The sequence below is a fragment of the Heloderma suspectum genome, chromosome 1, assembly GCF_057233095.1.
Source record: "Heloderma suspectum isolate Gila_16-S chromosome 1, 16-S_ref, whole genome shotgun sequence".
NCBI lineage: Eukaryota > Metazoa > Chordata > Lepidosauria > Squamata > Helodermatidae > Heloderma > Heloderma suspectum.
The window spans coordinates 436,134,301-436,158,927 of NC_139458.1; the positions used below are offsets into that span (position 1 = coordinate 436,134,301).

General features: G+C 47.1%; 1 protein-coding gene across 1 annotated transcript in view; it reads left to right on the forward strand.

Moving 5' to 3' along the window:
* ADCY3 (adenylate cyclase 3) overlaps positions 1-24,627 on the forward strand; it is a 142,225-nt gene that overhangs the window by 85,100 nt on the left and 32,498 nt on the right. Inside the window, exons 5-12 of the mRNA XM_084829491.1 lie at positions 2,279-2,406; positions 3,948-4,106; positions 7,566-7,728; positions 10,511-10,630; positions 12,606-12,748; positions 16,168-16,329; positions 20,707-20,794; positions 22,550-22,666. Of these exons, the coding sequence (XP_084685617.1) occupies positions 2,279-2,406; positions 3,948-4,106; positions 7,566-7,728; positions 10,511-10,630; positions 12,606-12,748; positions 16,168-16,329; positions 20,707-20,794; positions 22,550-22,666 (1,080 nt within the window). The remainder of the gene's footprint in view (positions 1-2,278; positions 2,407-3,947; positions 4,107-7,565; positions 7,729-10,510; positions 10,631-12,605; positions 12,749-16,167; positions 16,330-20,706; positions 20,795-22,549; positions 22,667-24,627) is intronic.

Below are 24,627 nucleotides of genomic sequence, written 5' to 3' on the forward strand. Positions count from 1 at the left end.
GAATCAACCATAATTCAACAAAAATGTGCAAGTTTTCATGTTTCATATGTACGAATAACTCTTTAGAGAAATCTTCATCAGGTTGGAGAACTCAAAAGCTTGCACATTTTTGTTGAATTTTAGTTGGCTCTAATAAAGGTATTGCCTAACTGTGGATTTTGGATTTCTTAGGGTGCAATCCTATGCATATTTAGACAGTAAAAAGTCCTACAATTCCCAGCATTCCCCAGCCAGCACCCTTAATCATGTAATCTTGTTTGATTTTTTCCTTCTAGTTAAGTATGTTTTATTTTTATGTTACATGCCTTCCTATATATGTAGTATATGATCGTCATATGTAGAAAGCCTTCCTCGATTTGATAAAATAACTATAAAGTATAAAATAGGAAATAAGAAAAAGGCATGCAGTAATTATTATTATTTAGCCATGTGGGGAAAGGGGTACAGTGATGAAGCCTGAAGGGTGATTGGATTTGATCTGACAACCCGGAGATCTGTGCTGTATCTTTGCATCTGCTGTTGAATTGGAGGTGAGGAAGCTGTGTTGCTTCTCCCATCCTTCTGGTCTTTTCACCCATCCCACTTCCTTATTTGCTGTAGCGAGGATGTTACTGAGGAGCTCAGCCTTGCTACCTTTTTAAGTACACTCTCAATCCCTTGACTCAGTAAACTCCCATGTGCCTGAATACGTGATAGCAAACAAGCGGCTAGAGGATCCCAGGGCATGACGACTCAGCACATTTTCACCATCCTCAAGCTGCAGTACACTCCAGCTGTCTTTAGGCTTTTCTACATGGGGCATTTATCATTCACTTGTCATTCCTTATAGTTGTTTATGGGTTTTTAAATGACGTAATGACCTCCAGTTTTGCTTCTGTGCCTAACCAGCACTTTTGGCAATTTTTTGTAAAGTAGTGAAAACGGGGTATTATTTCTGACAGTGAAAGAAAGAACAATTTCCTCTTGTGTATTTGTGGTATTCCACTATGCCACAGTGCCACCTAGAGGTTATGTAGCAGAAAAGCAGGAAAGGAAATGCGTCTCATTTAGTGCTCAGATCTCAATTTTGTGATGAAGCCAAAAGTAGATACAGCAGATTAACAGCCTATTAAGAGCCTCGTATAGAAAAGCCCCTTGTCTTACATTGTTTACCAGATGCAAATTGTCTTTTGCTTTACAAAGAAGTGCGATAACTCCAGATATATGCAAATGACTTGCACTTTTCCCAGCACCTTTGGCACACACACATCACAGAGGCACCTGTTTGAAACGGCCAGTCAGAAACCTGGAGAGTTAAAGCAACGTGCCAAAAAGCAGCAAACCACAGTCATTAGCACAGGAAGGGATGGGAAGCTCTACCCAGGGTGTGCATGCAGAATTCCTGGTGCACCAGTGCTGAAGGGCCAACTGAGCTTAGCTCATATTTGGTCTTGCACAAAGAACCCATGGTAAGGAACCTAGAACCTCCTTTGTTCTCTTTGTTTTGGGCAAACCCTTCCCCCCAAACTAAGGGTCCATCTAGTCCAGCGTTCTGTTCACACAGTGGCCAAACAGCTGCCCACGGGAAACCCACATGTGGGACATGAGTGCAAGAGCACCCTCCTGCCCATGTCCCCCAGCAACTGGTGTACAGAGGCATACTGCCTCTGTACTCCAGTTGTGCCCAGAGGTCTGGCCCTGGCTGCGCCTCTAGAGAGAACCAAAGGGCATTGTGAGAGGTTTACTCTTTTCTGTAGAAGTACTAACTCCCATGCAAAGAAACCAGGAAGTGGTGCAGTTATCAGGGATGTGGGATAAGGGAGTGTGATTCTCCTCCTGGGATTTTCAGCATCAGATTTTGCAAATAGAAGCATAAAAACATAAGAAGAGCCCTGCTGGATCAGCCCGAGAGTCTGTCTAGTCCAGCATTCTGTTCACACAGTGGCCAATCAGCTGCCTGTAGGAAACACACAAGTAGGACTTGAGTGCAATAGCACCCTCTTGGTCATGTTCCCCAGCTACTGGTGTCCTGGAAGCACACGTCAGACAAATATTGCGGACATGGTAACAAGAAGGAATCCTGGTGTGCCGCTGACCAGTTGAAAACGGGACTGTGTGTAACCCAGATTGTGGGTTACATGTGCATGAGAGGCCCAGTGGGGAAATGGGCAGGGAAACACATGGTTGTCTTGTCTCTGATTCAGGAGTAGATTTAAAAGTACAGTGCCGATCTCCAGGTTATGACCTGGCAACCCTACGCTGTCGGCATTACTTTTTTGTATTTATTCCACTCTTCTAGAAATACCACCAGCTGCGTATCAAAATCCTGGGAGACTGTTACTACTGCATTTGCGGACTGCCTGACTACCGCGATGACCACGCTGTCTGCTCAATCTTGATGGGTCTTGCTATGGTGGAAGCTATTTCGTAAGCATTCCCTCCCTTCCCAGGGTGCTTCCAGACGGAGGGCTCCAAGTGCTAACAATGAGCAGCCGTTGTGCAATAATTCTGTCTTTTTTCCTCTGTAACGGATTTTCTGCAGTAGGAAAAACAGTGGACGAAGCGGTGGGAAACATGGGAGGGTTACAAGTGGAAAACGATAATGCCTGGATCCCCCATAAAATTCTGTGAATGAGGCAAGGTGATGGCAGGATAAAAGCATTGTCTGGAAGCTCCCCCAGTTTTCAAGTATCTTATTCTTTCTTTTGAGTCTGGGCTAGTTTTGTTTTCAATCCACAACTTTTTCTTCCATAAAGGGTTATTCTTTTCATGAAGCTCCCAAGGAACATTTCTTGCAATGGGTACTCTTTTATGAAAGCTATTGGGTCAGAGACCTGCAGCCCAAAATTTGCCTGGTTAATTTGCTCTATATGGATCTCATACAGGTGGAAACATCCCTGTAAGGCTGTTCCCATTTTGTTGGGTTCTTCAGGCAGTCACCTTGTCCTCTTTTATCCTACTGGTCTTCCCTGATCCAGGCCACTATTCAGTGCATCAGAACAGGGGGACAATTTGTTTTCCCTGCAGTTCATAGTTCTTCTTATAACGATTGTTAAAAATCTTCCCTTAAAGTGTGGCTAGTTTTGAACTGCAAATATTCGTGGCTGGTGATCTTTTTCTTTTTCAACTGGAGAAAAAGATCCCTCTGGGTCTTCTTTCCAACCCACAGAATAATAACTAAGCAATATCAGCTTATTCCTCCATTTTTCTAAAAAAAACAACCCCAAAACACCAATGCAGAGCCGAGGTTTCATGGATGGAAAATGTTGGCCCTAAAATGATATGATTATGGAAAATTACTAGGGAATAGCAACAATCAAAGCTGGCTTCCCAGCTCATTTACAGAAAGAAGGAGCTAGAGTTCAAGTTTTAGAGATATAAGAGTTGTGTGTCCTTCCCATTAACCCTTAAAGCCCATGTTTCAGACTGTTAAAGTTGTACAAGGAGATCGGCTGTACAAAACAAGGGTAGGCTCCCTTTGGCCCTAGAGCTCCATGCAGCCCATGGCCCAGTTTCATGCAGCCCTCAGCCTAATTTCAAAAGTGCTCTGCATGTGATTAGTTCAGACCTCTGGCAAGAATGATCCGTCCCTCCCTGGTAGCCCACTGCTTGGGAAAGAAGAGAGTGAGAACGAGAGAGAGAGAGAGAGAGAGAGAGAAAGGGGGTGGCAGAAAGAGAGAGAAAAGGGGGGGCAGAAAGAGAGAAAGTGGGTGGCAGAAAGAGGAAAGGGGTGACCCAGAGTTTTGGCTCTGGCTCTGCCCATCACTGGCTTTGGCCCCACCCACCACCAGCCTGTAGCCCCCAACAAATTACCCACAAGGGAATGTGGCCCTTGACAGAAAAAAATTGCCCGCTCTGAGCAAGAGCTTCCAGATCTATTCATAACAAACACTGTCTGTGGGTTAGTGGAGCAATCCTCGAGGACTGGATTTAGTGTTGTTCATCATTGTTGGCTCCTTCCCTCAAAGCTATGTGCGAGAGAAGACCAAAACCGACGTGGACATGCGTGTGGGAGTGCACAGTGGCACCGTCCTGGGTGGTGTTCTGGGGCAGAAGCGTTGGCAGTATGATGTGTGGTCCACGGATGTGACGGTGGCTAACAAGATGGAAGCAGGCGGCATCCCTGGGTGAGTGCTTCTTTGGGAACTGGGTTTCTTCTGTGCTCTTTTTGTGTGCGTGCTCTCTGTGAAGATTCTGACTGTCTCAGCTCATACACAACGGACATGTCTGTACTGCAAGCCTGAGCGTTTAACCCTATGCATGTTTAGGCAGAAATTAATCCAGAAATTAATTAATTCTCAGGTTGGCAGTTGTAGGACTTTTTTTCTGTCTAAACATGCATAAGATTGCACCCTAAATGAGTTTAAAACCGGTTCCTCTGTCAAGGCTTACAGAAGAATTTATTCTAGCTGGGAGCTAGAATATGCAGTGAAGGAAAAATTGCTAATTGGGAAATATGTTTCTGTGCAATTTGGTATGTGCTATTTGATATGGAGTTAGGCTGCTTCTCGAAAGGAAATAGGTGAGAAAAAAAAGAAGATAAAGGACATAGAAAATAGATATGAATACTGCCCCCCCCCCCAATCTTCATCACCTTATGCTAGTAAATATATGAGCCAGTGTTCTGGGATGGTTATTATTATTAATTACATTTCTATACCGCCCCATAGCCGAAGCTTTCTGGGTGGTTTACAGAAGTTATAGTGTTGGACTGGTATCCAAATTCAGATCATGAGCTTCATGCTCACTGGGTTACTTTGGGACAGTCACCGTCTCTCAGCTGAACCTACCTGTTCAATACATCAGCTCTAATTTAGAGGACCAGCTGTGCTGTTTCAACCTGGGTTCTCTCTTTTTGCACATAAAACCTGGACTTTTACATCTCAAGGTTGCCTCCATATTGCAGGCACTTAAGTTTTTCTTTGGATTTATTACAAACAAGCAGAATGCACAACCAGCTCAAACATAAGGACTGAATTATACCTTTCCAAAGGATCAGAGTCAACTTTCTACCTTAGTCAACAGTAGACCATCAAATTCTGGCCAGATGCAGGTAATGGCTAGCCCATCCCTTTCACAAGCTATCGGAGAATTCCAGAAGGCAAATGGAGTTTACTTTAAGAAGAGGTTGGACAAATTTTCCATGTATCCTAGTGGGCATGCAGGAACCAAGGAGGAAGTTCCTCTTGGAAGGAACCACCTCCCTTGCCCCTGGCGCTAGGGTTTGTCTGCTGACCCATGTTTCCTCTGTCTCCTGGCAGCTGTGATGAAGTGCAGATAAATTTGAGTGCACTTGAACTCATCAGCTGTCAGAAACGATAGCTTCAGGGCAAGGATCAGGCAAACAAGTGAAGCACAGCCAGCCAGAAACCAAAGGGAACTAATAAATCTGCATTCTTCTAAGAGGGTCAGTGTCGTGGCCTGGTATGAAGCAAAGGGGCTTGGCTATTAATAGCAATACCCATGTTATATTTAGAAGCAGAGATGGCCCTGAAAGTTAAAGCATTGAGCAGTCATGGCTTCCATGGAGGCTGGATTTGGGGGGATTCAAGTTCAGCATCAGTATGTGACGGCTTGAGAGCAAAACGATGGAGCCTATTGTGGGGTCTGATCAGTCTGAATTTCTCCTCCTTTTGCATTAATGTATGTGGCACTTGAGATAGTAAGCATAAACCGAGATTGAGAGGCCAGAACTCAGTGGTAGAGCCCTTGCTTTGTATGCAGTCGGCCCCAGGTTCAATCCCTGCCAGCATCTCCAGGTAGGGCTGGCTAAGCCCTAGGGGACTGCTGCCAGTCAGTTTTTTAAAGTCATTTTTTTATTGTGAGTTTCAACAAAACAAAACAAAACAAACAAACAAAAACATAACAAAACAAAACCAAAAAAATTGAATATATAACAACATACTCTAAAGTCCTCTGTTTCAAATATTACAACATTGTAGGGGGAAGGAAAAAGGAATAGATCACACATAGACTTCAGTAAAAGCAGACCAGATATCCAAATATAAGTCCATTCGCAAGTGGCGCCTATAGACCACTCTTTCAGGTGTTGCAAGTGTTGTGAAGTCTTCAGTCCATTGCATTATAGGCAGTGAGCTTTTACCCTTCCAGTATTGCAGTAACAGTCTTTTAGCAGCCAAGAGGGTGTGAAAGATTCATTTACGCTGACCATGTGTCACATTTCAAAAAGCAGGCAAATAGTTTACAAGAACATATACATCAGTCAATATTAAAAAGTGTTCCAATACAAAGTTTATCCGTAGGATAACTTCCTCCCAAAGGAGGCAACTATTGGGCATTTCCAAAACATATGAATAAAAGAAGCATTAACTGTATTACACCTCCAACAATTAGCTGAGCTTGTCAAACCTTTGTTAAAGAGACAGTGTGGTGTCCAGTAGACCTGAAACAAAAGTTTTTGCTGAATAAGACGTAACCGGAGGTCCATAGAGATATCAGATACAGACGCCAAACGGCGGTCCATTGATTAGACAAAATAGGACATTCCAATTCCCTGTTCCATTCCTGCTGTAGACCCCATGTATCATATTTATTCACTGATAATAAGTATTTATAAACATGAATCGTGGGTTGATATACCTGGGCAGCTTCAATAAGTGTTTCCAATAGCAAAGGAGACTCGGAGGAAGTAACAGCAGCAGGGCTGAATCTAGATACTAACAAATGTTTCATTTGCAAATTTGCAAATACTGCCATTCAGCTGATGCGGGCAAATCAAATTTATCTTGTAAAGTGAAAATGGCAAAAACTCATCTTCAACACCCAATAATTGATCCAAGGCGAAGATAATTTTATCTGTCCAGGTCCTCTACAGAAACATTTTCTTTCCTATTCTTAGATCTGGATTTCCCCATAAAGTCAGTTTGGCATGGGGAAATGGGTCACTGTAATTGGCGTGACATTATACATCACGCATCTCTAACCGCCGAGATTGTGGGAGGAGCTCTCTCTGCTTTAATATGCCAAGAACCTAATGCCATCCATTTGAAGAGAGGCTCCAGACAGGAGGATTCCAAAACTGACCAAGACGGAAAATCAAATCTGAGAGGAAAAGACCAACATTTAGTACAGGTCATCAAATAAGCCCGATGATATGCAGCAAGATCCAGAAAGCCAAACCCATTGCCAGTCAGTGTTGATATTACTGGGCTAATTTTGTTATAGCATCTCCTATGAATAAAAGTTTTGATGGCAGCAGATCATGAGCTAAAATATCCCTGAAGACTCTCTCCCTTTTCACATGACATTTCTGTAGCTTTCAGTAGTTGCCTTATAGTAACAGTGGCAACATCATTGCAACTGTTACTGATGTGGTAAATTCTAGGGCTAGAACAAACATCACCATCACCATCACCCACCTTTGCCAAATGCTCAGTTCCCTCTGAAGGAGGTGTGCAGTCTTTCTGTGGAGGAAAGACATTATATTGCCTTCCAGTGTGTGGGTCATTATTTACAGCGTGGACAAGAGTTCCTAAACCTCTGGAATCTTCTTCAGGGTCCCCCTTCAACATCTCTGAAATCAGCCCACCAGTAATGGCCTGTTACCTTTTCTGTGATCCTTTTAGGCGTGTACACATTTCCCAGAGCACCATGGACTGCTTGAAGGGAGAGTTTGAGGTGGAGCCAGGAGATGGTGGGTCACGGTGTGAATACCTGAAGGAGAAGGGGATCGTCACCTACCTCATATTAGTACCCAAGCAGCCACTCAAGAATGGAATCAATGGTGTAGTGAGTATTCTTGGGCAAAAGTCTCATTTGTCCAGTGTTTGGGCTGGCACTATGTGGGTCCTCTGGAAACAATGGAAGTTTTTGGTAGTGTCAGGTTGGGATAAGGGTTGTGGGGTAGGCAGAGGGAAGGGGAAAGTCTAACCTTTTCCCTCCTGCACCATGGCCTCAGTCCAAATGACCCCCTGGATCTTGCTACTAACAGTGGAAGGGAAAATACACTTGTACTGTGCCCAGCAGCGTTGCTAGGTACTTAAAAGATTCAGGGCCGAGTCTTTCCATTGGTATCAGTGGAAGGGTTTTTCAGAAGCTTAATTGCCATGCGGAGGGGGCATTTTGGGGGGCCACTGTGCAGAGGGAAGGGAGGGTAAGTCTTCCCTCCCCAACTATGATCCCCCTAGAAATCCCACCCCCTTCCTCCATGGCAGCTAAACTTAGGAAAAATCTCCCTTTGGCACCAATGGACACCTATGTCTCTGGAGAATAAATCTAGTGCCGTGGAAATAGGGGCCTTGCAACACCCCTGGTTGGGCCTGTATGTTTTCCCGTCTGTGGCTAATAGCAGCTGGGGGTGTGTATTGTTTGGATTGGGGCCCGCAACAGCTGCTTTTAGAAGGAGAAAATTACAGCAGTATTGTGTGAAGAGGCCCTAAGAAGCGGTAAGTTTTAAAGCCTTGTGTTGTGTTCTGTTTGTACATTGTGAGCTAGGAATCCCATTGGAAGGTTTGATTGTTAAACCTAGGATCTTAGCTATGAAGCAGCTCAAATTGATTTATCATGATTACCTTGAAAGGAGCTGAGGGCTTGCAAGAGGCTTTGTGGGAACAATTCAGGTTCTGCAAGGCTAGCTCAATCACTGCAATACGCTTGCCACTCAACCTTTCTCCTTTGCACACAAATGAGCAAGTTGCTTGTGCAAGGAGGTGGGTAGTAAGAAGCTTCATGCTGTCCCATTTTGAGGTTGATGGATGATACATTTTTGCGTCTTTTACTCTTGTGCTCTATTTGTACCTTCTGACCTAGGAAGCTCTAGCAACGTCCGATATTGGGTTAGATCCAGCCCTAGTCATACTTGGTAACCCTAGTTGTACCTAGTAGACCTATTGAAATGGTTAAGAGGGAACGAGGTTGACATCTTCACTGGGCACAAGAAAAGAAAACTGACCAGAACACAGAGAAAACCAGGGAGTATATATCTCAAAGTGGGATCAATGGAGATCAGCCTTGTGGTCATTTATCTTCCACCAAAAGTTGAATAATGGGCAGGACAGATGTTTATGTTTCTATTGAGCATTCCGGTAGGTGAAAGAGTGAAGGAGATTTCATGCCCTAGTTGTTGTTCTCTCTCTCCCTCTTTATGCACTGCATCCCATTTCCATTTGCTTGGACAGCCAGGATCAATGGAGTTGATTCATCAGCCTGATTCTCTGTTTAGCTGGGAATTAAAAGAGCCCTGCCCCAGCAGGTTGCTCACTCTCAGGGCCAAAGAGAACCCCTCCTTCCTCATTTCAGTTTGTCATAATTTAAGTGTCGGATGCTGGCTTGTGCTTGGAATTCCTTCCCCGCATGCGTTGCAGCTGAGGCTGTGCTGCTGCACGTGGGTGCCGCTCGTGCGCCAAGACTCTCCTCAGATTCCTCAAAGGCTGCACAACAGCTTCTGGTTAGCTGCCAGCTTCTGCAATGCACGACGTTAAATTTTAAAACATTCCTTCCAGTTTTAAATCTGCTTCTCAGCTGCTGTTTAGCTCTTTAAAAACATCAGCTATTAAAGAACTGGTGTTTAGCTATTAAATATTCATTTCCCACCACTTCATCCATTTTCTTTCTTTCCACACAAAATCTGTTAAGGAGGAAAAGATGGGATAGCTGCACAGTGCTTTTCAGTTGGTAGGCTGGGAGCTGTCCATCTAGACGCACCCTCGCTGTGTTCTGAGGGCGTGGAGGAGGGTGGGGAGTGGGTGGAATCTTGCTTTGTTTTGTTTTACTAGATTCGAACAGAACACACACACCCCGCGCCCCATTTAATCATGAATTTGGAATTTGTAGTAGAAGCAGAAGAGCGGGGGGAGGGGGAACCTGAAAGATATTGATTCCACAGTGAAAGTGGACGTCTTCGCTTGAAGTGGAACCACATAAGAAAGGCTGTGCTAGATCAGACCAAGAGTCCATCTAGTCCAGCATTGCGTTCACACGGTGGCCAATCAAGCTGTTGACCAGGAAACCACAAGCAGGACACGAGTGCAACAGCACCCCCTGCCCATGTTCCCCGACAACTTGTGTACTGCATACTGCTTCTGATACTGGAGATAGCATAGCGGCATTAGGACTAGTAGCCTTTGATAGCCTTCTTCTCCAGGAATGTGTCCAACCTCCTTTTAAAGCCATCCAAGCTGGTGGCCATCACTACATCTTGTGGAAGTGAGTTCCGTAGTTTAACTCTGCACTGTCCTTCCTTTTGTCTGTCCTGAATCTCCCACCAATCAGCTTCAGGGGATGACTCCTTTGGGTTCTAGTACTATGAGAGCAGGAGAAAAATGCCTCCTTTCCCACCTTCTCCATGACCAAAATGGGGCCACGAAATCCACAATAAATCTAGCTTGTGTGGTGTTTGTGCTTGCAGCAGGCAGGAGGAGAGAGAGAGCCAGTGTTTTCATGGTGCAGAATCAGGTGCCAGCTTTCCAAAGCGCAGCCTCCTCCCATCCCAGGTTTGGAAGGCCTCGGGGCTGGCGCTGCCCCCCTTGACTTCACCTCCGTTGTCCCTTTTCTGTTTCATTTCATGCTGCAGAAGTTATCCGTCTCGTCCTCCCATGGGAATTCGCCTCAGCTGATCAACACCAAAGAATGCAATGGGAGCATCAGCACCACCTGTACAACCCCAGACGAGACGGAGGAACTGGACACCAGGGTATGGGGACAGGGTGGGCAGTGAAAGGCTGATAAATAATCAGAATCCTGTAAATCTGCACTCAAATTCTGTTCCAAGCGAAACTGCCTTCTGCAATGTGTGGGAATTACAGCAGTTAAGCAGATTTGCACATCTGTGTATGTTTTGTTTGTTTGCCTGTTAGTTCAGTGAATACTTAAACCACCCTTCATCACAATGGTTCCTGGGGTGATGCGCATTTTAAAAAGTACAATTAAAAATGCAGTCTTAAAAAAAGAAAGATAAAAGCAGCAGCCCGTAGCCAGGCAATAAAAAGAAACAGGTGGGTTGAACACTCTAAAACTGTACACTGAATATGCTGGAACATTTGGGCAAATACAAAAGGCTTCGCCTTGTGCAAAACCACATCACGGTGAATGCCAGGCCAGCTTCAAAATACGAGATGGTGCCGCTACTGAGAAGGCCGTCTCTCTGCCCACCCGAGATCAGGTGGTGGGAGGACTCGGAGGAGAGTCTCTGATGATGATTGCAATGTTTCGGCAGGGCGATCGTTCTATGTCATTTGAGAGAGCTTCGGCTATTGGGCGGTATAGAAATGAAATGAATAAATAAATAAATAAATAAATTTGTTACACTCCTGCCAGTGGCGGCTGGTGGCTCCGATGTCAATGGGGCAGTGTATCCGCTCCGGGTTTCAGTCAGAACCAGTCAGAGCTCTAAAGGAGCTATACAGGCACCTTGGAGAGCTCCTTTAGAGCTCTGACTGGTTCTGACTGAAACCTGGAGCGGATGCACCGCCCCACTGACATTGGAGCCACCAGCCGCCACTGACTTCCGCTAGCCATAGAGAGGGGTTATGCAGGGCACAGGAGACCCATCTCCTGAACCCTGGCCGCTCTGCTCAGCCACACTCTTTCACAGCATTCTGAGATTTCACCAGGCTAGCAACTTGTTTTTGTTTGAAATGGAAGATGAGATCCTGGGAGTGTTATCTGCAGCCGTGGCAGGGAGTGCGTCTCCTGCAGGCATCCGCTGTTTCTCGCCAGAAGCCCCCTTGGTGCAGTGTCATGTCACAGAAGCACAGGAAGCCGCCTTATATCAAGACTGACCATTGCTCCTTCTTGCTCTGTGCTGTCTGTGCTAATTGTCAGTGGCTCCCTAAGGTTTCAGACACGGGTCTTTCCCAGCCTGATGTGGAGATGCTGGTGACTGAACCTGGGACCTCTGCATGCAAAACAGGCGCTCTGCCACTGAGCCACGGCCACTTCCAAAGGCATGTGCCAGAATTGTGCAGAGGTAGCATTGAGCAGAGGGGTTTGGGGAAGGGGGAGTGAAGATGTCCGCTGGTGTGTGCCATTTGTTTCTCAAGGGCCCCTCGATACAATGCTGTGTTGTGTCATACAGAGGCCCGCACACAGTTGCATCCAAAAGTTATTTGTTTATGTATGTATTACATTTCTGTACTGTCCAATAGCAAAAGCTCTCTGGGTAGTTTACAATGATTAAAACCTTAAAAACACAATGTAAAACATAACACAGAAAACATTTACATGCAAATATGATTTAAAACAATCAACAGTAACAATCCAAGGACTAGTTAAAAACTCCCCATATGCTGCTACATGCCTGGGAGTAGAGGAAAGCCTTAACATGGTGCTGAAAAGATTACAATGTTTGTGCCAGGCAGATCTCACTGGAGACAGCGTTCCATAATCGGGGGACAACCACTGAAAAGGCCCTTTCTCTTGTTGGGTCCTCCAAACCTCCCTCGGAGCATACACCTGGAGGAGTGCCTCAGGGGAGAATGGTAGTGTTGCCCTGTTACTTTGTTTCCCTCACCTGCATCCTTTCGTGGTTTAATCAGTGCCTCCCCACACCATGGTCCAGTGGGATGCAGTCCTAGAATCCACTGGCCAAAAGCCGCCTCCCTTCACCCCATTCCTTGACTTCTAAATTTCTGCTTCAGGCTTCTCCATTTGTCTCTCCTTGTGCTCAGGTGGTAAACCCCTCCTTTCCCAACCCTCGGAGGCGTCTGCGCTTGCGTGACCTGGCCGAGAGGGTGGTGGATGCTTCTGAGAACGAGCAGGAACTCAACAAATTGCTCAACGAGGCTTTGTTGGAGAGGGAGTCTGTGCAGGCGTAAGTTCCCCATTCCCACGCTGCAGTGTCTGTTGCGTAGCTCCTCAAATACTTCTCCATCAGCGGTTCCCCTGGTCCTGGGACCTCTCCTCCTTCCTCTGGCTGCTGTTTCAACCATCATGGTGCCCACTCACCTTATGATTCCAGATACCTGCCTAGGGCTCCTCCCCTTGCGGATCTGGCTCTGTTCCTTCCTCCTTTGGTTGCTATTTTGCATGGGAAAGAGAATTTCCCTGCAGACCATGTAGGAAAGGCTTAGCTGTTATTTATTCATTATAGCGTTTAGCCCTTTTATAGCCCATTTATATCTTCTCACATGGAACTCGGGGTGGTGTATCTGGGGTCCCAAGGTGGTGACTGTCAGGATTGGGCCCAGGCTCCCTGATTTGGTTTCTGAGTCAGATTCCGAGTCGGAGGCAGAGAGAGAAGAAGCCCAGCCAGGACAGGGAGGAAATCCCCAAGACTCTCCAGGAGTCAGTGAAGAACCTTCCCAGGGGCCTATTGACCAGGAGGGCCAGGCTCAGAGACCGTCTTCCCCCCTCCCCATGGGAACCTGGTCTGTGTCGAAGGGGGAGGAGGAACCGGCATTAACATATGCCAGAGCTCACCGCCAAGGTAAGCGGATGGACCTGAGAGGAGGTGGGAGGTGTTCTGCCAGAGTGGTGGCCTGTCAGAAGTTGAGTCAAGAGGACCCTGCCTGAAGGGAGGAGCCCAGAAAAAGCGTGTGGAGCACTGTGAAAGATGCGTCCAGTAGTTGAAAGGCAACTGCCCTGTTTCAGTAGTTCTCTTAACAACAGCTCTGTTTTAATAATTAGGCCCAGAGGGCAGCTCCCAGCTTTTGTAGGCGCTTTAGGTGTGAAGAGGTGCTATTAACTGAATAAAGAGCTTGTGGACTGCTAAGCAAGTCTCTGTAGCTTCACTACTCCACGGGAGGGCTTGGAATCCCTGACAGTGACCAAAGCCAGACCTGCTTAGCTTCTGTAAGGTGGCTGCAGCAGATGCCCTCAGTCCATCTATTTGTTTTTTATTTATCTCTAAATTTAGGAGTTGTCTTTTGGCCCAGATATGGCCCTCAAGGCAGCTTACTATTGAAACTTAGAAAGAATTTTAAAACGTAAAAAAAACAAGTCCAACACTTTAAAACATCATAAACAGCAGAATTAAGAGCAGGAGAAAATCTTTAAAACAGGGTGTGGACCTAATACTTTTTAAATGCTGAAAAAAACATGTGGAGCAAAAATGTTTTAACAGCCTGCCAAAAAGTGAACAAAGAAGGGGCCAGTCTAGTATCTTTTGGGAGAGAGTGCTAAATTTCTCCAGCCTGGGCTCCTCTAGATGTGTTTATTCACAACTCCCATAATCCCCCAGTCAGCATAGTTTTTGTCCAACACATCTGGAGGATACCAGGTTGGGGAAGGCTGCCTTGGGACAAGCAGCAAAAGCCTATATATATACTCTGCGTGTGTGTGTGTGTGTATGTGTGTGTGTATATATATATATATATAGCTGAAGTCCCCGAGAAGCAGAATTCAAACAGAACATCCCATTCTCCCCCCTTCCCTGTGCTTGCACAGAACTGAAGAATAAACAAAGCCATCAACATACTCCAGCCTACAATGTCAGCCACAGGTTTGCAGGTGATAAGGGAGAAAAAATGCTGCCGAAAAAACCAAAGACGCGGACTTTAAGCCAAGGAGTATCATCAGTATTCCTTGGCCGTAAACACAGGGAGTTTTCAGGAAATGAATATAATTGAGGGTAGGAAGGTTCCAGGTTCAACCCCTTAACGCCTCCCCCCCCAACACCTCCAGACAGGTAGCCCCGGTGATGGAAAAGGTCTGTGTCTGTCTGAGACCTTGGGGAGCCACTGCCAGTCAGTAGACCAGCTGTCCCCACCCTAGTGCCCTTAACATGTTTTGGACTCCAACTCCCATCAGCTCCGGCTAGCATGAACAATGGTCAGAAATGGTGGGAGTTGTAGTCCAAAACAGCTGGAGGACACCAGGGTGAGGATTAGGTACTGTTTCTGAGCCCAATTTAAAGTGCTGGTTTTGTCCTTTAAAGCCTTAAACGGTTTGGGACCCAGTTACTTGAAGGACTGCCTTCACCCATAGCAGCCTGCCCACACTTTAAGATCATAAACATAGGCCCTTCTAATTTGCTCACCTGTTAGAGCAGTTAAGTGGGTGACCACACGAAAAAGGGCCTTCTCTGCAGTGGCCCCACACTTCTGGAATAAGTTGCCATCAGGGCTCCACCAAGCTCCATCATTGCAGGTTTTTAAGAAGGCCTTGAAAATGTATTATTTTACTCTGGTCTGTCTTCTCCTAATAGGATTGCTTTCATTGCTGTTTTCATTGCTGGTTTTGTTGTTGGTTTTATTGATGTTTTTTATTGTTTTTATTGCTGCTTTTATTGTATTCTTACTCTTTTTATGGTGTTTTTATCGTTCTTAATATCATGCTGGTTTTATATGTTTTATTGCTGTATGGCTTGTACGCCATCTTGAGAGGGCTTCTGCCCTGAAAGGCAGCCAGGAAATATTTTAAATACATAAATAAGCCAGCAAGCCAGCAATACGGGGTCTGATTTGGAAAACACCAGCTTCATCTTTCCCCAGAGAAGGATGTATGAAGTGCCCTGCTGGGTCAGAGCAAAGGCCTCTCTAGTCATAGAATCATAGAACAGTAGGGTTGGAAGGGGCCTACAAGACCGTCGAGTCCAACCCCCTGCTCAATGCAGGAATCCAAGTCAGAGCATCCCTGACAGAGGGCTGTCCAGCCTCGTCTTGAACGCTTCCAGTGTGGGAGAGCTCACCGCCTCCCTAGGTCATTGGTTCCATTGTCGTATTGCTCTAACAGTCAGGAAGTTTTTCCTGAAGTTCAGCCGGAATCTGGCTTCCTGTAACTTGAGCCCATTATTCCGTGTCCTGCACTCTGGGATGATCGAGAAGAGATCCTGGCCTTCCTCTCTGTGACAACCTTTCAAGTACTTGAAGAGCGCTATCCCATCTCCCCTCAGTCTTCTTTTCTCAAGGCTAAACAGGCCCAGTTCTTTCAGTCCCTCCTCATAGGGCTTTGTTTCCAGTCCCCTGATCATCTTCGTTGCCCTCCTCTGAACCCTCTCCAGTTTGTCTGCATCCTTCTTAAAGTGTGGTGCCCAGAACTGGACACAGTACTCCAGAGTAGTCCAGCATCCTTTTCCCAAAGTGGGCAACTAGATGCCCCCATGGGAAGATCACCAGAGGGCATGAGCACAACTGCACCCCTGCTGCTCATGTTCCCCAGCAACTGGTAGCGAGAGGCATACTGATTTGCTGGAGGTCTCCGTGGGACTGGATCTGAGACCGGTCCTCCTGCCAAAGGTCTGGAAATCTAGAATCTCCTAGGTGAGGGTCATGTGTCCTGTGTTTCTGGCAGGCTGAAGGGCCGATCCACGTATCACCTGTCCATGCGCTTCATCGATCCTGAGATGGAGACACGCTACTCTGTGGAGAAGGAGAAGCAGAGCGGGGCTGCCTTCAGCTGTTCCTGTGTCGTCCTCTTCTTTACTGCTGTGGTGGAGATCTTCATCGATCCGCAGTGAGTGCAGCTAGCTCTGTGGAGCAGTGTCTGTTGCAACCTGCTAGAACTTGGCTAAAAATGTTGTGTAAAACTTGTACTTGTTTATGACATTTATATCCCACCTTCCCCCAAAGTTGCTCGGGCAGTGTACAAAGTTCTACCCATGGTTTATCCTCTCAACAACCTTGTAAGGTAGGTTAAGCTGAGAGAGACTGGCCTAAGTGGCTTGGGTCCTCAATATTTGACGGAGGACTCTCCCTATATATGCCTGCCTGAGGATTGAGATCTGTTGGAGAGGCCCTCCTCTGTGTCCCACCAGTGCAAGACATGCACTATGGTGGGGCGTGGGAGAGGGCCTTCTCTGCTGTGGCACCCTGGTTGTGGAATGCCCTCCCCTTGGAGGCTCGATTGGTTTCGTTTTGGCACCAAGTTAAAACATGGCTTTTCACCAAAGGCCTTGCGGGCTAACTGAATTCCCTAAAATTGCATGCTGTTTTAACTGTTTTATTGTTTTAGATTTTCTAATTGTTATTAGCTTGTTCAATGGTTTAGCTGTTTAAATTATTTATTGTTGCATACTGTTTAACTGATTTTATCTGTATGCCGCCCTAAGATCTTAATGATATAGGGCAGGATACAAATGTTTTAAATAAATAAATAAATACAGTCCCCCGGTGAGCTTCATGGCTGACTGGTGATTTGAATCTGGGTCTCTCTCATCCTACTCAGACTCTCATCCAGCTTTCCCCAACCTGTGGCCTCCGAATGTATTGGACGGCCATTGCCAGCCAGCAAGGGGAGATGATGATGATGATGATGATGATGATGATGATTATATTTATTTATATCCCGCCTTTTCCCCAATACTGGGACTCAAGGCGGCCTTACAACGTTAAAACTGCTACAATTAAAACCTATAAATAGAAATATAAATACAACTTTATAAAAGTTAAAAATATAATTAAATCATCAATATTAAAATTGTAAAGATATTGAAACATTAAAAGATAACCAGAACAACAAAAATGGTATCCATACGTCGCATTTTCCCAAGTCCAGACTAGGGATGTCTAGTTTCGCCACGAATCTCGGGGAGGCCGAATGCCAGTGCATTCGGCCCCCCAAAATCGGTGGCGGAACTGTCTGCCCCCCCGCCCCTCCCGGGACGGGACTTACCTTGGGCAGATCTTCCTGGCGGCGGCGGCGGTTCAGCGGCGGCGGCGGCGGCTGGTCTTCTGAGCGGCTGCTGCCGCCATTTCCAGTTAAAAAAAACCAAAAACAAAAAAAGTGATAGGCTACGTAAAGATTTACGTAGCCTATCACGGCTAGATTTTTAAAAAACACCGTGATAGGCTACGTAAATGTTTACATAGCCTATCACGGCTGATTTAAAAGAAAAAAAAAAGCACGCGCGTACGCAAATGGCGGCGCCCATGGGCACCGCCATTTGCGTTCCTTATTTTGGCACGCCTTAGTTACGTAAACGTTTACGTAGACTAAGACAGCGAAAAGAAGGGGAATGCAAATAGCGTAGACGCTATGCTATTTGCGTTCCCCTTATTTTCGCCGTCTTAGTCTACGTAAACGTTTACGTAGACTAAGATGTGCCAAAATAAGGAACGCAAATGGCAGCGCCCATGGGCGCCGCCATTTGCGTACGCGCGTGCTTTTTTTTTTCTTTTAAATCAGCCGTGATAGGCTATGTAAACATTTACGTTGCCTATCACGGCTGACTGCAGGGACGCAAACGGCGGCGGCTACGGCCGCTGCCATTTGCGTCCCTGCTAGCCAGCGGTCGGATGTCTGGTTGCTGGCGGAGCTGGCCGGCGGCTCCGCAGAATCCCTGTGGAGCGGAGCCGGCTGGCCAGAATTTCGGGGGGAGGGACGGAGCGCCTCCGCCCCCTCGAATCAATTTCGCTAAAGGGTAAGTGACTTTCGTACATCCCTAGTCCAGACTAGTTACCCCTAAAGGCCTGCTGGAACAAAAAAGTTTTTGCATGATTGCGAAAACATATCAAGGAGGGTGCCACTCTTGCCTCCCTGGGAAGGGAGTTCCAGAGCCTTGGGGCAGCCACCGAGAAGGCCCTCTCCCGCGTTCCCACCAGGCGTGCCTGTGATGATGGCGGGATGGCGAGAAGGGCTTCCCCTGAAGATCTCAGGGCACGAGTAGGCTCATAAGGGAGAATACGGTCTTTCAGATAACCTGGACCCAAGCCGTATAGGGCTTTATAGGACATAACCAGCACTTTGAATTGTGCCCGGAAACAGACTGGGAGCGAGTGAAGCTGTTTTAACAGGGGAGTTGTATGCTCCCTGTAACCAGCCCCAGTCAGCAGTCTGGCCGCAGTTCTTTGAACCAGTTGAAGTTTCTGAACACTCTTCTGAGGCAGCCCCACGTAGAGCACGTTACAGTAATCCAAACAGGATGTAACTAAGGCATGTGTCACTGTGGCCAAGTCAGACATCTCAAGGAACGGGCGCAGCTGGTGCACTAGCTTTAACTGTGCAAATGCACTCCTGGCCACCGCTGAAACCTGGGCATCCAGGCTCAGGGCTGAATCCAGAAGTACACCCAAGCTGCGAACCTGTGTCTTCAGGGGGAGCGTAACCCCATCCAGCACAAGCTGAATCCCTGTTCCCTGATCGACCTTTCGACTGACCAGGAGCACCTATGTCTTGTCTGGATTAAGGCTCAATTTGTTTGCCCTCATCCAGTCCATTACTGCCAACAGACACCGCTTCAGCACCCCAACAGCTTCCTTGGAATTAGATGGAAAGGAAAAGTAGAGTTGGGTGTCATCAGCGTACTGGTGAGACCAAACCCCAAAACTCTGGACAACCTCCCCCAGTGGTTTCATGTATATGTTAAATAGCATGGGGGACAAAACAGAACCCTGAGGGACTCTGCAAGCCAATGGCCAGGGAGTCGAACAGGAGTCCCCCAGCACCACCTTCTGGGTCCGCCCCTCCAAGAAGGAATGTAGCCACTGCAAAACAGTGCCTCCAAGTCCCATTCCAGCGAGGCGGCCCAGAAGGATACCATGGTCGATGGTATCGAAAGCCGCTGAGAGGTCCAGCAGAACCATCATGGACATACTCCCCCTGTCTAATTCCCAGCATAAGTCATCCACCAAGGCGACCAAAGCTGTTTCTGTCCCGTAATCGGGTCTGAAGCCAGATTGAAATGGATCTAGATAATCTGTCTCATCCAGGAATCCCTGGAGTAGGGAGACCACCACGTGCTCCAATATCTTGCCCAGAAATGGAATATTGGAGACTGGCTGATAATTATCCAATATGGTGGGGTTCAGGGAGGGCTTTTTTAACAAAGGTCTCGCCACCGCCTCCTTCAAGCAGGCTGGAATTCTGCCTTGCCTAAGGGAGGCATTAACCACTCCTCTTACCCACTCAGCCAGTCCACCTCCAGCTGCTTCTATGAGCCAGGAAGGGCCAGGATCTGGAACACACATGGTGGCTCTCACCCCTCCCAGGATCCTGTCCACATCCTCAGGCTGTACAAATTGAAAAGTATCCAACAACACTGGACAAGCAGGGGCCAAAGTTACATCCTCTGGGTCTGTAGCAACTATAGCATCCAAGTCAGAGCGGATCCGAGCGATTTTGTCTGCAAAGTACTGAGCAAATTGTTCACGGGCTGTCGAGAGGTTTAAATTATCCTCTTGCGGGCTGGTGTGTAAAAGACCCCTAACCACTTGAAACAGCTCCGCTGGATGGCTCTTTGCAGATGCAATAGTGGCAGAAAAATATATTTTCTTTGTTGCCCATGTTGCCACAGAGTAGGCCTTCAAACAGGCTCTAGCCATGTTCAATCGGATTCACTCCGAGTTTTCTGCCAACGTCACTCTAGTCGTCTTCTCACCCATTTCATCCCCGCCAGCTCCCTAGAAAACCAGGATGCTGGTGCAGCTCCACTTCATGAGAGGAAGCTCAGGAGTGATTGTGTCCACGGCCCTGGTCATTTCTCCATTCCAGAGATCGGCCAGGGCTTCGACAGAATCGCCTGCTGAGGCAACAGGAAAATCCCCAAGAGCCATCAGGAAACCATTTGGATCCATCAGCCTCCCGGGGCGGACCATCTTAATCGGCCCTCCACCCCTGCAGAGGTTCCGCGTGCCAGCAAGTCTAAACCCCACCAGGTAGTGATCTGTCCATGACAACGGAACTATAGTTGCCGTCCGACATACCTGGACAGCAGAAACCTGGGGAAGCTGCTCTAACCACTAGTCCACACTGGCTTTCAGGATGACTTACGGTGTGTTATTTTTTAGCAGAGAATTCTACCGCCTCTGCAGCCAGAGTGAAAGCATTCATACGCTTACATCTTTGCTAACATCATGTGGTTTCCTTTTCCTATCTTTCCCCACTCCTGTGCAGGCTGGTGGCGAATTACATGACATTTGTTGTCGGTGAGATCCTTCTGCTCATCCTGACCCTTTGCTCCCTGGCGGCCATCTTTCCCAGGGTAAGGAGCATTTCTGCACAATAGTCCGCCCCCCACACACAACAAACAAGAAATGCAGTCATTGCTCACTTGTGGGGAGCCTGGACGGTTGCTCTCAAGGAACGCCATCTACAGTGGCAACATCACTGTTTTCCAATACTCAGCCTGCAATATTTGTGTCTCTGGGAAAGTGGAATTCTTCTCCTAGTTAATAATGCCATTTGTACTGCATGTTCTGCATGAGATGTGATGGCATGACTGCTATGGCCTCCGACTGGATAGTGGCCATGACACCGTAGACTGCAAACAGGACAATGCCACCTCCACCACCACCACTCATCTTTACCTGGATTCGATTTTGTTTCTGTGTGTGTTGGGAACTACAGTACGTTTCCCTAATGCAGAAAGGTTGTCCCTCTTCACACACTAGTGTCAGCTCGTTGCATGTGCATTGTGGTCATTGAATTCAAATTCAGGGACTGTTTCACAAAGTCTAAAATATGGTTGGGCTGTGGATTCACTGACTGTAAGCTTTTCTACATGAGGCATTTATTGTATACTCATGATTCCTTACTCGTGGTTGTTTATTGGTTCTTTAGACGATGTCATGACCCTCCAGTTCTGCCCCTGTTTTTTAAGAGCATTTTCCTGTTTCTTTTTACAGCAGGGAAAATGGGGTATTATTTCTGAAAGTGAAAGAAAAGGTATTTTCCTACTTGTGTAATTGCGCTATTCTGCTACAGTGCAGCACCACCTAGAGGTTATGTAGCGGAAAAGCAGGAAAGTTAAAGCCCTTTGTGTATAGCTGGGATCTCAGTTCTGTGAGGAAAGCAAAAGTAGATACAGCAGTTAACAGCCTTGTGTAGAAAAGCGCCAGATGCATAAGCCAGATGCATAAGAAATGAGGATTTATACTGAAATTCTGCGTCTCTTGGAGTCAATGGCATTCGAGTTTCAACTGATACATAAAGTTCTCTCTATCTAGCTAGGTAGCTACCATCCCATCCGTCTGTCTGCCTTTCCATCCATCTTTCTTTCCATCATTGTACAGAATTAGGCCCTCTAACTAACCCTCAAATACATAACTGATAAACCAGCAAGCAGGCTGGCTTCAGTTTTGGTGGGCCTCATGTCTCCAGTTCGAATTTCCCAGAATGCATTGTGGGAAATTAAAATGGCGGCGCCACAGGGTGTGGGGGACAGTCGTGCTCTCTGCAGGAGTGCTTGGGCCCTGACAGCTGCCTGAGGATGCTGGGAGATCATTCTGGCCCTGCCAACAGGTTTGAAGTCTGAACCCCAGCCACTGAAAGCCTGCTCAAGCATGAGCAGCTTCCAGGTCATGCTCAGCTTTTGGGAAATTCCATTGTTCAGGGCCAGGTACAAATAATGCCCCTCTGTGCATTGTCAGTGCGTAGATGAGGAACATGCTCACCAAGTCCACTTGGTCCCCTTTGACGTTCTAGGAACTAAAGAGGCTGCCTTGTTAAGCTCTTTGTCCATGCATTAATTCCTTTATTACATTTCTGTACCGCCCAATAGCCAAAGCTCTCTGGGCGGTTCACAACAAAGCTCAGTACTGCCTACTCTGACAGGCAGCAGCCCTCCATGGCCCTTCCCAGCCCCAAAGCTCTTTAACTGGACATGCCAGGAATTGAACCTGGGACCTTGTTCCTGCTACCACTTAGCTGTGGCCCCTCCGCCATCAATTCTCCCTGCCGAGAAGTAGGAAATTGGCAAAATGTTCCTTGAGTGTTTGACGCCTTCCTCTCTTTACAGGTTTTCCCCAAAAAGCTTGTGGCTTTTTCCACGTGGATTGACAGGACTCGATGGGCCAGGAACACGTGGGCTATGTCCGCCATTTTCATCCTTACCATGGCAGACATAGTAGACATGGTAAGCAAGGTGTGAAACAAAACCTCTCCTTTCCCTGTATCCTTGAATCAACCCCTAAAGAAGGCATCTTGAACCTCTTCCAGCCTGAGCGCCAAATTCTGTTTCAAAGAAGTGCTCCGGGACAGCATTCCAAGCATGGGTGGAGCCAAAGCCAAAAAAGGGCAGGGCCAAAACACCAGCCTATTTTAGCTCAAAGCTCGTACTGCCAGTAACTCAGCCTTAGGGGAGGCAGTTCAGCCCTTTAGAATGGGGGAAATCTGTGCAAAAGTCAGAAAAACGCCACACTTGTGATTGGGGGATTGGGCCTGGAGGAGGCGGTGTGACCATCTAGGGAACCCCAGACAGGTGGGTTGGTTGGGACCACAGGTGAGCAGTGGAGGTGGGTGTCTCCGATGTCAGCGGGGCGGTGAATCTACTCCGGGTTTCAGTCAGAACCAGTCAGAACTCAAAAGGAGCTATCCAAGGTGCAAAGCTCCTTTAGAGTTCTGACTGAAACCCGGAGTGGGTTCACCGCCCCACTGACATCGGAGCCACCCGCCTCCATTGCAGGTGAACTTCATAGAATCATAGAATAGTAGGGTTGGAAGGGGCCCATCAGACCATCGAGTCCAACCCCCTGCTCAATGCAGGAAAGTTCAACAGCTCAGCCCTAAAGCATTGTGAAGAATTGCCATTCTAGGAGCAGGAAGGGTTTCACTCCGGCATGAAGGCAAGCAGGAGTTTCTGGGGAATGTGGTATTACAGAGACACCATCGTCTGGGGTGGTCATTCTCATTTCTTGTGTTCTACTCTCATCTGTAGTCAAACAGCTTTTGCAGGATTGTGAAGCACCTGTTTTGCTGGGGGCTATGGTGGGACAAAATAAATGGGTGGCTCTAACACACCGCTTCCAGTTCTTTAGCAGGAAAAAGCAAACTAGTTTTGGTGGGACAAACTAGATCTGACATGGAATTCCTTGTCTCTTTTCACCCAATGTATTTTTGTGTAATGTAAAGCAGCTGCAGAAGACTGCAGTTGGAAGCAAAGATTGGTGGTGGGCAGAGACCGCTTAACCCTTTCCTTTCCTGCCATTTATCTGCTAACTTCACACACACACACACACACACACACACACACAGCTTTTCTGCCGGCAATATGGGGAAGTGGTGTGAATTTTAATGGACAAACAGCAGGAAGGGAAAGGGTTAAGCAGCGTCTCTTCCCCCACCGCAGGAGAAAAGAATCGCCAAAACTCTGGAAATGTCTCCAGCCACAAATGTGTTCTGGTTCTGTTTGGAAGGGAGCGACACCTAAAGGGAGCGATACCTAGAGCCCTAAAGGTTGCCCCTCTGCCTCTTTCCCTAAGCCACCTCGTGTGGCGTTTGGCCGACGTCTGCGGTGAACTCCCCTCTTCTGGGTGAGCCTATAATTGTTTACAGAACTGTATGGTGCGGATCATTAAGGGGAATTAGCAAAAGGCCAGCTGCAGCTGATTATTTTTAGAACCTGTTAATAATTGGCCAGACCTTGAACCCTTCTGTGCTGGAGCTGATATGGAAATGCTGCCATTTCATGCTGCAAAACCTTGGTGAGCTTCCAGGAGGGTGTGTGGAGAGGGAGCTCTGATCCCTTCCTTTAAAAAAACAACGATAGGATACAAGGACCATCTTTCCCAGTGCTTCCCTGTCCTTTTCCAACTGTGCGCTCTCCGGATTTGTTGGACTACAACTCCCATCACCCCAGCCACCATGGGCCTGCTGTGTGGGGACAATGGAAGTTGTAGTCCAACCCATCTGGAAAGGCCCCCTTTTTTTTAGCATCCCCTGCCCACCCTGTTTTTAATAAGGAGGGGCAAGGGTGGAGGTTGCATTTCCCAGGATGAACTGGGAATGAACTGTGTCCAGTTCTGGGCACCACACTTTAAGAAGGATGCAGACAAACGAGGGGGTTCAGAGGAGGGCAACAAAGAGGAAACAAAGCCC